The sequence below is a fragment of the Solanum verrucosum genome, unplaced genomic scaffold (assembly GCF_900185275.1).
Source record: "Solanum verrucosum unplaced genomic scaffold, falcon-dt-bn FXZP01000238.1, whole genome shotgun sequence".
Classification (NCBI taxonomy): Eukaryota; Viridiplantae; Streptophyta; class Magnoliopsida; order Solanales; family Solanaceae; genus Solanum; species Solanum verrucosum.
Window position 1 is genome coordinate 3,179,273 of NW_026020630.1, and position 16,005 is coordinate 3,195,277.

The 16,005-nt window shown below is 32.9% G+C and overlaps 2 protein-coding genes and 2 non-coding genes across 4 annotated transcripts; all 4 read left to right on the forward strand.

The window, feature by feature from the left end:
- The first annotated feature begins 2,780 nt into the window (after positions 1-2,780).
- LOC125811790 (peroxidase 44-like) lies at positions 2,781-4,371 on the forward strand. The gene is made up of 2 exons (XM_049491333.1): positions 2,781-2,984; positions 3,589-4,371. The coding sequence occupies exons 1-2, from the start codon at positions 2,781-2,783 to the stop codon at positions 4,369-4,371; spliced, it is 987 nt and encodes a 328-aa protein (XP_049347290.1).
- A 2,369-nt stretch (positions 4,372-6,740) lies between these two features.
- On the forward strand, positions 6,741-14,523 carry LOC125811410 (eukaryotic translation initiation factor-like). Its single transcript, XM_049490887.1, has 9 exons — positions 6,741-7,148; positions 10,341-10,412; positions 10,788-10,889; positions 11,131-11,322; positions 11,791-11,888; positions 12,164-12,251; positions 12,342-12,692; positions 12,798-13,040; positions 13,124-14,523. The coding sequence occupies exons 1-9, from the start codon at positions 6,990-6,992 to the stop codon at positions 14,138-14,140; spliced, it is 2,322 nt and encodes a 773-aa protein (XP_049346844.1). The 5' UTR covers positions 6,741-6,989; the 3' UTR covers positions 14,141-14,523.
- Positions 9,137-9,242, forward strand: LOC125812002 (small nucleolar RNA snoR103). The gene has a single exon (XR_007441952.1). It is a non-coding gene; the product is annotated as a small nucleolar RNA snoR103 (small nucleolar RNA).
- LOC125812001 (small nucleolar RNA snoR103) lies at positions 9,612-9,717 on the forward strand. Its single transcript, XR_007441951.1, has one exon. It is a non-coding gene; the product is annotated as a small nucleolar RNA snoR103 (small nucleolar RNA).
- Positions 14,524-16,005: the final 1,482 nt, after the last annotated feature.

Genomic DNA, 16,005 nt, shown 5'->3' on the forward strand with positions numbered 1-16,005 from the left:
AAAGATCTATTTTATGTAACGATCGATTTGGTTTGATTGTGTCGTTACCTTAATATTTTCTTCTCGTTTTGTCTTATTTATTATTTAATAATTATATTTTATTTTTTACGCTACCTTTCATAATAAATGTACTCATGTACTCCGTACCTTACTTTTTTTTAGGTTTATCATTCAAGTCATGGTTTGTGACATCATGTAACGACGGAGGAAGATACAATTTATCCAAATATTGTATTCATTAAAACAAAAGATAAATGTCAAAAACAACATCAAAATTATTCCTCTTTTTTTAGTTTAATACATAAACTACTGAGAGTGTGAGTTTCATATCTAAACTATCACTTATTGGGTGTGTTTTTGATATAAGACGATACATTATGAAACAATGTGTAACAACCATCCAATCTAAGTGAAATCTCTCAATATTGATGTTTATCTCCATTATGAGATTTTTCTTAGCGTGAATTCAAATTTAATAGCTTTTATCTCATATCAAATAGGAAAAATAATTGATAGGTGTGAAAGATTGGAATATATGCTCTTGTTTCTTTCTCTGCTTAGGCTTTGGTTATATTGAAATTTTTTTACGCAAATTTAAATTTAATCAATTTAAATGGGTATATTGAACATTGGATAAGAAAAAATTTACTAAGTGTGAAAAGTAGAAAATATGCTTTAGCTTTTTCTCCTAAGACATTAATAAATATTTTAAAACTCGATTAATTTGTATTCGAACATAAAAATTGTAATTTTGAGGTGAAGTTTATCGTCTATTAAATATAATTTTATTTTTAAGATTTTGAATTCAAACAGATTTAAAGAATATTTAACGCTGTTTGATAATATTTGATGGTGAATATACGGTACTTATATGGTGACAAAGATAATATTTCTTAAAAGACATAATACATAAATGTGTCTCCTATATAGCTTAATATAAATCAATTTGAGTGTATCTCATATGAATCGTCATATAAAACGCATGTGTCTACTTGTTCAAATTGATACAAGTTTAAGTAGACTTATACTAATATAAAAGTCAAAGATATAGATATTAGCTGAAGTCAAAATTTTAAATTAAAACACACTTAAATATTATGCCTTTATTTTTTTTAAAAATGCATGATAAATCATTTGTTGTCATGTATGAATTATTAGGGAATTTTAGAAAAGATAAATAATTCAATTTCTTAGTCATTTATCATTGTGCATGTGGTGGGGTTATTGAAAAAGAGAGTACAACTTATTTTCTATATTTCTTGCCGACAAATTCATTTTCTGCAGGTGCTTTAGTTTTTTTTTTTTTTTTTTTTTTTTATCTGGCATTCGAAATTTTTATTAAAGTACCAATTAAAATCTGAATAGCATATTACAGGAATAATGTAATAAGCAAAACACTGGACACAAACAATAGCAACATAAATCACAAGAAAGAAAACTATGCAAAAATTGCTAATATGTTAATACTAAAGAAGAAACTCTATCATTTAAATGAGAGCAATAATTTATTTTAGAAACGAAGTTAATATTTAAATCTTATAAATATTGAATTTTAGAACATGACTTCAATGAATTCTAAATTCATTTTTTATAAGTATATTTAGTAAAATAAATAAATAAATAATCAAACAGATATATAAATACTCTACTTGTTCACTTATATCGATTTGGGGTATGATCAATTCAACGTAATCAATTCACATGTTTTATACTCTTTCTTCAATAATAATTGTCTGCTATTAACTTAACACACGTTAAATAATATTATTTTATCATAGAGCAAGTATCATTGTACTTAGATTCCCAATTCAAATATTTCTGTACTTAAATTCCGTGGATTTTATCATTGTCTATTAATGTATTGTCTCATTGGAAAATGTGTTGTCCATTTTTACAGTAAGCTTAAATATAGTTAAATATAATACTCCATTAATTAATTTATATTCAATAATATTTTTTCTTGAAAATTTTGAACACCTGAATCATGAGAGGATGTTATGATCGTTGAAATTTCAATAAAGGGTAAATATAAATTTTAAAAAGCTCCTAATCGTTAGTATTTCATAAAAAAACATATAAAAAATTACAATTGATAATTTAAGACAAAATTAATAATTGCTATAATAGAGATGAAGTTGTCATTGTTATATGGATGCTTGTTTTTGTTTTAACTTTAGATGCAACACAAATCTCGATTAATCGAGCTTTGATTATGGGCTATATGGTCATAAATAAAATTATATTGATATGTAAACGGTCAACATATATAACTTAAACTCTATCATTTAGATTAGAAAAATTAAATGAAAGCCCAGAAATAACAGTAAAGTTATATTCGAGTTTATAAGTTACGAATTCGAGTCGTGGAAGCAATAAATAATGTGCGTATATTAGAATAGATTATCTAACTTCACAACTGCTAGGTTGTTTCTCTTCCCTGCATTCTACGTAAACGCGAGATACTTTGTACATCGAACTGTCCCGCTCAAATAAGGAAAATTAACATGCTACATATGGTGCCGGCTACCTTAAGTATGTACTTGTATTGGCTGCTATTTTTGCCGGCTCATGCATATAAGTATATTCTCATAATAATAAACTTTAACAAAATATACAAAAATAAGAAAGTGATATATAGTTGAACACTTCAAACTTTAACTCAAAAGCATCTTAATTTTTGCTCTATATAAATGGTCTAATACTTAGTTCTTTTGATCAATTATAAGTACCTAATTTAGTTGCTTTAATTAGTTCAAAAATATTACACAAAAATAATAATAATGAAGATAGTTGCATTATTATTGGTGTTTTTATGTTACTTTTTCCAAAATTTTGTGTCAGCTCAACTCAAAATTGGTTTCTACAATTCAAGTTGTCCAAATGCTGAATTTATTGTGAAAAGTATAGTGCAAAAGAGGTTCAAAAATAATCCTTCAATTACAGGAGCTTTGCTTCGTTTGCATTTTCATGACTGTGGTGTCAGAGTAAGTATCTATTAAAGTTATATATACTGATAGTTTCATTTATATATATATATGAAGTTTCACTTGTATACATCAACAAAATAAAGATTTTTTTACGTTATCATATATCTTAAAAAAATATGTTAATATATCAAGTTTATTTTAATCTTTAGAATACGACAAGTTACCTGCTATAAAAAGTAGATGTGACACTATAAAACTGATTTTTTCAGTGGATATTATTAAAACTACGTCACTAGTGTAATAATTTTCACACCATTGACCATCCAATCAATTTATTTATTATACCAGATAACATGTATTCACTACACCAAGAATGATTTTTAGCGGCAATTAAATAATGACAATAACTTAAGTGCTGCCAAATATATTTTTTTAGTGATAATTAACACTATTTTGCAAATGTCTCTAAAGTTGACACTGGATCCAATAACAATTAACTAATGTTGATAAAGACTTTAACACTCTTAGTTAATATGCATATTTATTGTCGCAAACAATTATTTCTGTTGTCGTGATTATTTGCAAACTACTATAGTTTCAATTGTTTTAATTAATTATATGGCAATATATTGAATTTTTTTTTGTGTAACTATTATGTCAGGGTTGTGATGCATCAATATTGATAGATTCAGATTCATCAAAAAACCAAATATCAGAAAAAGATTCTGCCCCTAATTTAACAGTACGAGGTTATGAACTAATTGATGAAATTAAGGAAAAATTAGAATCTATTTGTCCTTTGATTGTTTCATGTTCAGACATTGTGACACTAGCCACTAGAGATGCAGTTGCCTTAGCCGGTGGGCCCAAATACACCATCCCGACGGGCCGGCGCGATGGGCTCGTGTCGAACTCATCAGTGGATTTGCCCGGCCCGACCCAGCCTGTATCAGAAATTTTGCGATTCTTCAGAACTATAGGTTTGAACAAAATTGATATGGTGACGCTACTAGGAGCTCATACAGTTGGAGTCGCACATTGCTCGTTTTTTCAGTCTAGGGTTTCAGACTTTCGAGGTACGGGGAGACCTGATCCCACGATGGATCCTAAATTGGTTAAGAAACTATTCAGATTATGCAACACGTCTAAGCCGCCGACTACATTGAACGACGTTCCGAGAACATTCTTGGATCAAAATACATCTTTTATAGTCGATAATCAATATTATAATCAAATCTTGAAAAAGAAAGGGATTTTGAAGATTGATCAAGAACTTGCTTTGGATAAATTGAGTGCACCAATTGTTGCAAGATTTGCAAATAATGGAAATGCATTTAGAAAGAGTTTTGCTAAATCTATGGTCAAAATGGGAAATATTAATGTACTAGTTGGTGATGATGGAGAAATTAGAAAAAATTGTAGGGTTTTTAATAACCCTAATTAATTAAAAAAAGGTATAATAATTAGTGTTATACTTTTTGTGTGAGTAATTATTAATTTACTCAAGAGTCAAGACTATGATTTATTATGTATTATCCAATATTTATTAAATGCATGTTTGCATTAGTTTTTTGCTTTTTTGGATTAAGAGACTTGGAAGAAAGGAAATGAAATTCAAAATTGGGTTGATAACACTTTTGGTCCCTCAATTATCATTAAATTTCGATATTAGTTATTGTGATTTCTGGTTAAGTATGACTATTTTTTAATCAATTGAAATATGCATTTCTAATCTATTTGCAAATGAACTATATGTATTAATCATTGTACTGCTTAATCATTCGTGTTCTATATTAAGCTTACACTGTTAGTCTATCTCTAATGGTAATATAGTTCTAAATATAACATACTTTCAACATAAATGGATCAAATTGTCGTTTTGTATATAACTTGTCGAATATAAGACGTCATATAAGTTGAATAATAAAGACAAAAGATCCTCAATTTAAAATTTATTTTAATGATTTAATTGTCGTTTTAGACTTGTTGAATATACAACACAATACTTTTAATAATTGTACGGATACAATCAACTTATAGTAAGAGTTTTTGTAAATGTATAGTGATATAAAAAAGATATAAGCAATATGCTCTTTTCACATTTTTTTTAATAATTCACAAAATTAATAAGTATGATAATTTGGTTAAGATAGAGTATGTATTAATAATAACTTAGTTATATATTTGATTAATTATGTTTCAGTTTCAAATAAGTTAAAATGAATATATATAGTTTTACTTTTTTTTTTTTGTGAGGTTAAATATGATTTATAAATGACTTCAAGACCTTATGCAAAAAGGCATTTAATAAATATTGAATAATACATAGTAATAAAATAATAATAGTAGTTAGAGATATCATTTGATGATAACACCATGATTCACACATTTCTAGCTTCAAGGGCAAAAAAGTCAACCATGGCAAAACAATACATATTTTTTTCCTTTATTTAGTGTTCGGTATTCATATTAGAGTCCAACTATTTCAAATTTATGTTACATAAAACCCTATTCAAGAGAAAACACTCTCTATCAAAGATTTTTCAATATCTAAAATTCAAATTCATAACCTCTAATTAAGAAAAGAACAGTCTCATATACCTAACTTAATTTCCTCAAAAGTACCTCCATATTTTTTCCCCAAGTCTAGGTGCATGTGATAAATTATATTTTTACGAAAAGTTTTCATTTATATCAAACTAAAAAAAAATATGTGTTTATAATATTTCAATTGATTTATTTATTAATAATAAATTGTGAGGTTATTAAATTTAATTTTGATTCATGCAATATTTAATTAAGTATGTTTGATCTTTAATTATTCGAAATATATGTTTTAGATCCTTTGTTTATATATTTCTAAAAAATAGTCCATTAATGTATTGCATCATAAATAACAACGATTAATATATTTTTTTTTAAATAACTAAGGGCAAATATATTCAGTATTTTGTTTACCATCACAAGTGATAGGTGTTACGATAAATACCTCATTAGATCTTTAAATAGACATTTCGAAAATGAAATTCCTTGCGCTAGATAATGCTTTATTAAAAGGGAAAATGCATAAGTATCTCCAACCTATGCCCGAAATCTCAGAGACACACTTATACTATACTAAGGTCCTAGTACTTCCCCCCAAACTTATTTTATAAATAGTTTTCTACCCCTTTTTAGCCTACGTGGCACTATCTTATGGGCCCAACGCGTGTTGACAATTTTTTCAAGCTATCTGGTTGATAGTGCCATGTAGGCCGAAAATGATAGAAAATTATTTATAAAATAAGTTCAGGGGGTAATAGGACCTTAGTATAATATAAGTGTGTCTCTGAGATTTTGGGCATAGGTTGGAGGGGTACTTATGCATTTTCCCTTATTAAAAAAAAGATATTTCAATACAAATCTCAATTAATCGAGCCTAAAAACGTAATGAATAATAAATGAAAAATCAAAAAAGGAAATTTAGTTAGTGCAATTTTTTTAGGAACGTAGTGTTCGGACCAACTTTCATGACACGTGGATTACCCGACACCTCTTACCGGCAACATGCACTAGATAACTTCGTCCACTAAAGCTAGGCAATTATTGTAAATATCTCTCTCATTACGTATAACAATAACAACAGTATAAAATAGAATATGAGGACTATAAGTGTATACAAAGATTATCTCTTTGTCAAAAGGTAAAGAAATTGTTTTCGACAAATAAAAAAGGCCTAATATAAATTATAGTACCAAAATTACCCTTACATAAGTTTTGTAATATCGAAACTACCCTCAAAGGGTTTTTTTCCCTCACCCTCTTCACAATCGCCTCTCTTTCCCTTCACCATTTCCTCTGTCCCCAGTAGAGAAGAGAGGAAAAGCAATCTCTCTCTTTCTCTCTCTCTGAAAATTCTTACTTTCTCTCTCTAAAAATCTAATCTTTTGTATCTCTATACACATATAGATACACGTTTATCCGTATCTATAGCTTTTTATTGATTCGTTTTTGGTTTAGATTTGCCATTTTTCTTTTGTGTGTGGAGGTGTTCGAATTGATCGGACTGTGGAGAATTGAGGTATGCAGGCTGATCAAACGGTGATAAGTTTGAGACCAGGTGGTGGTAACAGAGGTGGTGGAAGCAGAGTATTTGGCTCTCGCTTTGATACCTCATCTACCAATTCTGATCTCTCAGTTTTTCGTCCTCATGGTGGTTCTTCATCTTTGCCATCTTTCAAGGTTGAATCTTTTTTTCAGATCTATGGATCTTTTTGCTTTGTGGGTTTGCCTTTTCTTCTTGATGTTTTTTAGCTGTTTGATTCATCTATTGTTGATGTTTTGTTGTTTTGCATGTGAAAAATCTAATCTTTTTTACTATCTAGCTTATGATTCTGCATTAGAGAGCCCTTATATTGTTTTAGAAGACAACTTATTAAGCATTGGAATAGTGGTGGAGCCAGGAGTTTCGCTCGGGAATCGAATATCTGCTATGTATATATAGTGTAATGTTTGGGTTTTCGGGTGAAGGGGATGAATTCCCTTGTGGCCCCTAGCTCTGCCTCGGGTTGGAATGAAATGTGGTTGAATTGAGTGGGATGGATATAGGTGATTCACATATCCGACCACAACTAGTTCAAGGCTGGCTGAAGCGTAGTTGATTGATTGATTTGTTGAAATTAGAAACTATGTAAGCATAGTTTTTTTTTTTTTTTTTTTTGCAAAATACACTCTTTGGTTTGTACTTGGTCTCTTTCTGATTAGTTTGCTTAATGATATTGGTGATATCTGTTGTTATGTGCCTGCTGAATGCTTCCGTTTCGCTCAGGTTCGGGGTAGAAATTATCAAGTCTCATGTTGGATATATCTCTGATGCATTATCCAATTGTCTTATAGTCTAGAGAAACTTGTTTCTTCTTTTCATATGTGTTCCTGTTGTACAACATGTGTTTATAAATTTTTACTTTATGCATGAATACAACAACATTACCAGTGTGATCCCTCAAGTGGGGTATGAGGAGGGTGGAGTGTACTTAGACCTTACCTCCACCTTGTATGATGTAGATAAGTTGTTTTCGATATATCCCCGACTCAAGAGAAGTGTTTTCAAGAACAGGTTTGAGGTTCATACAAGGGTAAAAGCTATGGTGAAAATGGTAATAGAAAAGTATTGACAGTACAAATAGTAAAAAATTAAGTGAAAGAAACAACAATGGTAATGCAATTGACGAATAAGATTATAATAGAATAATAATAATGATATTGATACTTTATGCGTCAATCTGTATGATTATTAAGTCTATATGCAAAGTTGTCAGTGTTTGTATTGGTACACGTGATTGGTGAATCGGGTGGTTTTCTGATGAAGTCTCTGGCTTGTGTGATTAAAATCTATAAACGGAAGTGCAAATGCATTTAATGGTACACATGCTGTTGTATGGGTGGTCGACTGATCAAGTATCTGGGCTGGACTTCTTGACTCGTGGTAGCTGGGTGCTTGATGCAGACTATCTTGTCAGTGGGATGTGCATAATGGTTTTCTGTACCATTTTGTGTCTTCTTTTGGCTTGACATGAGACTGCACTATCTGAACTTGGATAGAACTTGTGTAGATAACATGGAAGTGCCACTGCAATATGCTGAAATGAAAACATGAACAGCCTCATTAATTACATCACCTTTTGCAAACTGTTGAAATGAGAATTGTACAGGAATACCTTTAATATGAACAAGAAAGATGACTATATAGTTGGTACTCTCTCCGTTTAAAAAAGTATGACCCAGTTTGACTTGACACAAAGTTTAAGAAAATAAAAAGAAGACTTTTCAATCACGTGATACTATATTAAAGTTATGTCAAATGCACAAAAATGCCCTTTAACCTTTGGCCTGAAATATGCCATGTGGGAAGTTGAAATTAAAGTGTTACCAAAAGAGGAAATCTGGAAATGAGTCATTCTTTTTGAGACCGACTGAAAACGAAAGTAGGTCATTCTTTTTGAAACGGAAGGAGTACAATATAACTATGAGCATAGCTTAAATGGATCCCACAATTTCAGAAAAGTTGTACACTAACTAAATTAAAGTAGAACAAAGAAAACGTTTTTCTTTTTGAAAATACCCTTGCTGAAGCAGGCACGTCGACGGACTGCTGCCTGCTTCAGCTGCTCAACTCTCTCTTACATAATAAGAGAATATGTTTGTGTTAATGTCCTAATTCTTGGTAGCTCACTTTAGTTGTGTATCTGCTGTAAATATGGATGGAGAATCATTAGTAGGCTTTTGGTGGGCACTTAAGAATTATCAGGCCACCCATAAAGAACCCTACTAAAAACTGAAAGTTTTAGTAGCTATTAGCCATGCAAAAGCTAGTCACTTATGGAATTCTGTTCTTTGGACAGTAAATTCAGTTAGTGGTAGATGTGCAGCTTAACTTTGCATTGTTAGTTTGGAATATATTGTAGTAAGTTAGAACGTTAAGATATCTGAAGTGAATTGAAGAGTAAGCAACAAAGTATGACCTTTGTCTGGTAAATAGTGTTGGCTATGTGGCATTTAGGAATGTGAGCATTGATATTTCTTTGTGCTTGTGCATAATTCAAATATGAACGAGAAAGATAACTGTATATTCATTGGTCCAGTAGAAGTGTATGTGTGCATAATATTTCAATACATTCTTGTTAACGTCCTAATTCTTGGCAGCTCACTATAGTTGTATACCTGCAGTAAACATGGACGAATAATTATTAGTAGGCTTTAGGTGGGCACTTGAGAATTATCAGGCTGCCCATAAAGAACCCTACTAACACTGGAAGTCTCATTAGCTATTTGACCATGCAAAAGCTAGTCATGCTGTTCATAATGTGGGAACTTGAGCATTGGCATTTCTTCATGCTTGTATATCATGAAGATTAAAAAGAAAACATATCATGCAACTAAAATTTGAGGGAGATCCTTAGATGAAGCCTGCTAGATGATGTTTTCCCCCCGGAATTGTTACAAGTTCTGGATATCTGATTCCTGATTTACAAAAAAAAAAGAAAAAGAACAGGCTATCCACTCCTTTTGTTGCAAACTATTCTTAAACCCTCATTGTCTAATATCATACCAGTATGAAGACTCTGGTCTCTGGTTGCTTGTTTAGTCACTCAGACTGACATCCCTGTTGTGTCTTAGCTGATAGCCTATGAACTTCGTAAAGCATGTAGAAATATTTTAAATTCTTACAATCAATTCACCCATATTTCCTTCTATGTTCCCTTATTTTCACAAGGAGCATTGATTCTGATGAGTGCTTTCTTGCTGGATTTGCCTTTTATGGTACTTTCCGTGTTTTATTATAGGTCAAGAAGCTTATCTTTTTGCTTGAAATTCCTTTTAAGAACTTGTTGTTCTCAGAGTTCTGTTTGTCCTAACTCACCTTTATCATTGTAGACTGGAGATTCTCGTTTTGAGAGCCATGAACGTGTTCGCTATACTCGAGATCAGCTCCTGCAACTGAGGGAGGTAATATCATTATTTAAAATTGTTTAGCGGTAGTGTTTATTGAGTACCAGTTTTCTGTACATAGATGTGAGAAAAACAAATCTGGCCATTTTTTTTTTCTCTTATTATTACCATTTTAAAAAAAGGCCATTTTTACTGATAGGTATCGACTGTGATGTAATTTCTATTATTAAGAATTCAGTCCTCTTCTTCCATCTTTTAGATCTCTCTCAATTCCAGCTACCCAAAAAAAGAAATAAAAAATGATATCTCTTCTTCCATCTTTTAGATCTCTCTCGATTCCAGCTACCCAAAAAAAGAAATAAAAAATGATATCATGGTGGATTATCATAATTTATTTGCTTGTCCTTGATTCTGGTTTTTGTGGTCTTCTAGGCGGTTGTCTTACAGTTACCTGAGGTTTTTCTGCAAATCAAACAAGAAATTGAAGCGGAACTGTTTGGTGAAGATGCCTCTCGGGGTCGTGTGGATAATAATGTGAGTTTCTCTCTGGCTTGATATAAAAAGTTGTATTTCTTCTCATCTGACAATTTTGTTGGCATTTCTCTCCTCCCCTCCACAGAGTAAAAGGAATATTTGATGCTTTTGGTAATGTTGCAAACTAAAGAACAGTTCCAACTCACTATTTTTCGTTACTGCTTGTCTATCTTCTATTTCACTTTCTTGCAGTGTTCACTTTCTGTTGCCTTATTGTCCAGTGTAATTTGTCTTTCTGTAGGTGCAGGTTCAGTCTCAGGGTCGTTATTCTGAACCAGACAATCGTGACTGGCGTAATAGGCCAGCTCAATTTTCTGCCCCCATAGAGGAGAGGTCATGGGAAGCACTTCGAGAAAACAGGGAATTTGGTGGCCAGTATACTCGGCAAGAGCAATCACAGTTTGCAAGAGCTCAAGTTTCTGCCAACCAAGGGGTAATTAATTTCCTCTTGCGCATTTTGGAGAATGTTCATTATTGATTTGAATAACTTCTGTTAATTTATTCCTGTTTTTGTACTCCCAAAGACAAGTTCAGTTTTCCATGCATTCTGAAAGCCGTCAGCACTTGAAGAAAAGACATCCTATTGAAGAATAATATACTTGATTATCACCATACTGTGGTTGTTTTGCACTTTGTTGTATGTATTAAAATTAGGTATACAAATACATAGTTGTATTATCTTATTGACATAATTTGGAACATCAATTAGATTAATTTAAGAGATATCTCTTTTTTCCTACATAATGTCTGTCTCTCTGTTGTTTTAGTTGCTAAGTTTATTCCTTGCACCAGCAATGGTTTCTTTTTTGTTCTGCTCAAAGTTCAAACTACATGATTTTGCCTGATGGTGAACTATCTACTACATCTGATCTCTGAAACCCTTCAATTGTTTGTGCACCAGGGAGGTCCTGCTCCTACACTGATCAAAGCTGAGGTGCCATGGTCAGTCCAAAGGGGCACTCTTTCTGACAAAGCTCGTGTCTTGAAAACAGTCAAGGGGTAATCTTTCTGGAAATTCTAGCTAATGCTTTTAACAAGTTCTGTATTATAATTTGATGCTATTTTTTCACCACATCTTGACAGTAGGGAACTGCATTTTGCTCTTCTTTACTACCTTTTCTCATATTCATGGATATAATAATCCGTATTGCAAATAAAAAAATAAGGTTTCAATATGGTCTTGGTTTCAGATGTAGTTTGCAACTTCTTTGAAGGTAAATTTTAGGATATCATTATTGTGTACATGATTGATGAAAGTATTATCGATCTTGCAGAATACTCAACAAGTTGACCCCAGAGAAATTTGATCTTCTCAAAGGCCAATTAATAGATTCAGGGATAACGAGTGCAGACATTCTAAAGGTCCCATCTCTCAGATACCTATATTTCTCTAATGTCTTGTTTCCATCATATGTCTTGGTTAACTGATGTATTCTCTTCTCTAAATTCTAGGGTGTGATCTCCTTGATATTTGACAAGGCCGTATTGGAACCCACCTTTTGCCCGATGTATGCCCAGTTGTGTTCTGATCTCAATGAGAAGCTTCCTCCATTTCCATCTGATGAACCTGGTGGGAAAGAAATCACGTTTAAGCGTGTTCTTCTGAATAATTGCCAAGAGGCATTTGAAGGTGCTGACAAATTGAGGGAAGAGGCGAGACAAATGACTGCTCCGGAGCAGGAGTCAGAACGCAAGGACAAAGAAAGGTTGATCAAATTGCGCACTCTTGGAAACATACGTCTTATTGGGGAGCTTTTGAAGCAAAATATGGTTCCTGAAAAGATTGTTCATCACATTGTTCAGGTTATTGATTGTTTTCTATTAGCTTAATCTTCTTGTTCCTTTCCCTCTTAAATTTCTTCAACATATCAATTTTGTGGGAAATTGTCTTCCTGATCTTGCTAACAGGAACTATTAGGACAAGATCCCAAAAGCTGTCCAGAAGAAGAGAACGTTGAAGCTATATGCCAATTCTTTAACACCATTGGTAAGCAGCTTGACAAGAAGCAAAAGTCAAGGCACATCAATGATATGTATTTCAACCGATTGAAAGAATTATCAACAAATCCTCAGCTGGTAGCACGCCTAAAGTTTTTGGTGCGTGATGTGCTGGATTTACGTGCCAATAACTGGGTCCCTAGGCGGGAAGAGGTGATACACGATTTGCTTATGCAGTAGTTGTGACTAGTTAAGTCCTACACTTCTTTCTCATGATGTATTAACTTCTTTTATAGGTGAAAGCCAAAACCATTAATGAGATCCACTCAGAAGCAGAGAAGACCTTGGGGTTGCGTCCTGGTGCTACATTAAGCATTAGAAATGCTCGTGCTCCTCCAGGTGCTCAAGGGAATTTGGGTCCTGGTGGCTATCCCATTAATCGACCCGGCACTGGTGGTATGATGCCAGGGATGCCAGGAGCAAGGAAGATGCCTGGGATGCCAGGAATGGATAATGACAACTGGGAGGTTCCTAGGTCACGAATGCCAAGAGGTGCTCAGCAACCATTGATTGGCAAGTCGCTGTCCTTGAACACAAGACTGTTGCCTCAGGGTAGCAATGTCGGCATGAATGGCAGGAGTAGCGCTCTCTTACAAGGTAGTGGTGGACCTCCTGTCCAACCATTAGGCTATGTCTCTGGTATGGAGCCTGTATCACAAGTTCCAGTACCAGTTAAGCCATCTCCAACTAGTACCGTTTTGCCTGTTGCTGAGAAACCTCAGGTTCCAGCTGCAAGGTCAAATCCCGAGGAGCTGAAAAGAAAAACAGTTTCACTTTTGGAGGAATATTTTAGTGTTCGGATTTTGGATGAAGCCTTGCAGTGCATTGAGGAACTCAAATCCCCTGCCTTCTATCCTGAGGTTGTCGAGAAAGCCATATCACTTGGACTGGACAAAAGCCCACCACGTGTTGAACCAGTTGCACAACTTCTTGAGCACTTGTTTGCTAAAAAGGTTTTTACTGCTACAGACTTGGCCACTGGATGCTTGAACTTTGCTTCTCAGTTGGAAGATCTTGCGATGGATTTACCAAAAGCACCAGCAAATTTCGGGGAGATAATTTCAAGGCTAGTTTTGACAGGGGCAATGGACTTCAAGTTGGTGAATGAGATCCTGCAGAAGGTAACCGATGACTTATACCAGAAGGACTTATTTGCTGCCATCATGAAAGCTATTAGCTCTAGCCCTACTGGTCAAGGAGTATTAGATTCACAAGCACCTGATGTCGAAGCCTGCAAAAATCTGCTCCAGTAAAAAGCTCAAATCCTCGTCAATGGAATGTGCTCGATATCATTTATCCTCGCAATGGCCTTTCCGTTGTGCTCAGTGGACTAAAGCAACTGTATCACAGTTTTTCATAATTGGAACTGTAACGAACAGGTGAGTTTATGTGAGTTGTATACTTTTCCCAACGTGTGTTCATTAGACGACGAAAGACAGTTTTGCAACATGGTAAATTATACGCCATATTTGCTCGAGGCAACGGGCTGCTTTACAGAGTCCAGCCGTTTTGTATTCCATTAGTTTTTCATTTATTGTTTCCCAGTTGTCTTGTTATATTAAGTTTTGTCGAATTTGTGAGTTCATAAAATGCAACTGTTCCTATCTTTACACCATTTTAAAGCTGAATTTGATAAGTTTGTCTTCAGTTTATCTCCTTTGATAGGTTTATTGCTTGTACTGGGTATTTGCATCTGCAGATTTATTCTCTATTAGCTTGCTTTTGTACTTGTTAGTAATAATGATGTAATATGTTGTACAATCAAAATCTTTGTTGCTCCTGTTATGTGTAGTTTCTTATTCTTCGATGTGTAATACTATTTGTTGATGCATTTGTTTTGTATCTTGGTATTTTGTCATCTCTTTTCTACAATTGTGTCTGATATCTTCTTGAGTCGAGGCAACCCCTCTACCTTACAAAGGTAGGGGTAAGGTTTGCTTATATCCTACCCTCTTCAAACCACAAGCGGGATATGTTATTGTTGTTGTAATCAAGATCGTTGATGCAACACTATGAGGAAAACGTGTGACGTATGAGTTAAGTACATGTGATGATTTCGAACCATGCAAGGACTTGAAGCTTCTTGTTTAAGTGGAAAGGGTAGAGGGGTCGATTCATTATTCGTTGAGTTTCTATTTCCGTACCTATTTGTGTTTGTGGGATTTTTTTATTTTTTTTTGGTGGAGTAAAGTATATAAGAATATTGTTCAATGTGGTTCTAATTTTTCCACCGTCGTCCTTATGGAGCACATCTTATGTTATGTTACTACAATTCTGGTAAAAAATATTTTTGTTTTTCAACGAGCCTTATGTGATGCAAATTTAAATTATTCATGATATTAAAACGAATATCAATTATTAAATTCAACATTTTGATTTAAAATAGTAAATTTATATATTAAAATTAATTTACTAAAATGTCAACTAATTATTAAATATCTGAATTCATGATTTTAGATGTGAAATGTGTTCAATACTAATAACTCTTTAGTGTCAAAATCATAAATGATCATCAAACTAGAGGACAACAAGACAACCATAAGAAAATTTATATTTATTTTAATTTATGTGATATATTTTTATTCTTAATTTGTTTCAGAAAAATAGTATGTATTTTTCTATGTTTTGAAATAATTCAACTTCATGATTCTTATTTTAATCTGAATAAAATAATTTGACCATATAAATATCTAAGATTTATTAAACATGATATGAGGCAGCTATAAGATACTGAAAATGTGACACTAAATAAGAACATCGAGGATTAGCATAAAAAATTAGTAGGTAGTCAAGCATATTTATTTTTCTACTTTCGCAAGACATGGATAAAACTGTGTACACACCACCCTTCTGTTGTAGTGTGTACGCAACCCTACTTTTACTTATGAGGGTAGGATTATTTTCGATAGATCTTCAGCTCAAATATATTGATAGTATGAAGAAAAAAGTTGCACATCTATATTAGGTTTACTAAGTGCATGCTACAACTCTCAACAGATCATAAAAGAAGACCACAAGCCTGTGTAAATACCTAAATGAACTCATGTTGCACTAAGTTGCTTACGGATGTATACATGCGGTAGGGGAACCCCAAAGGGGTGAACACCTATAAACAAGT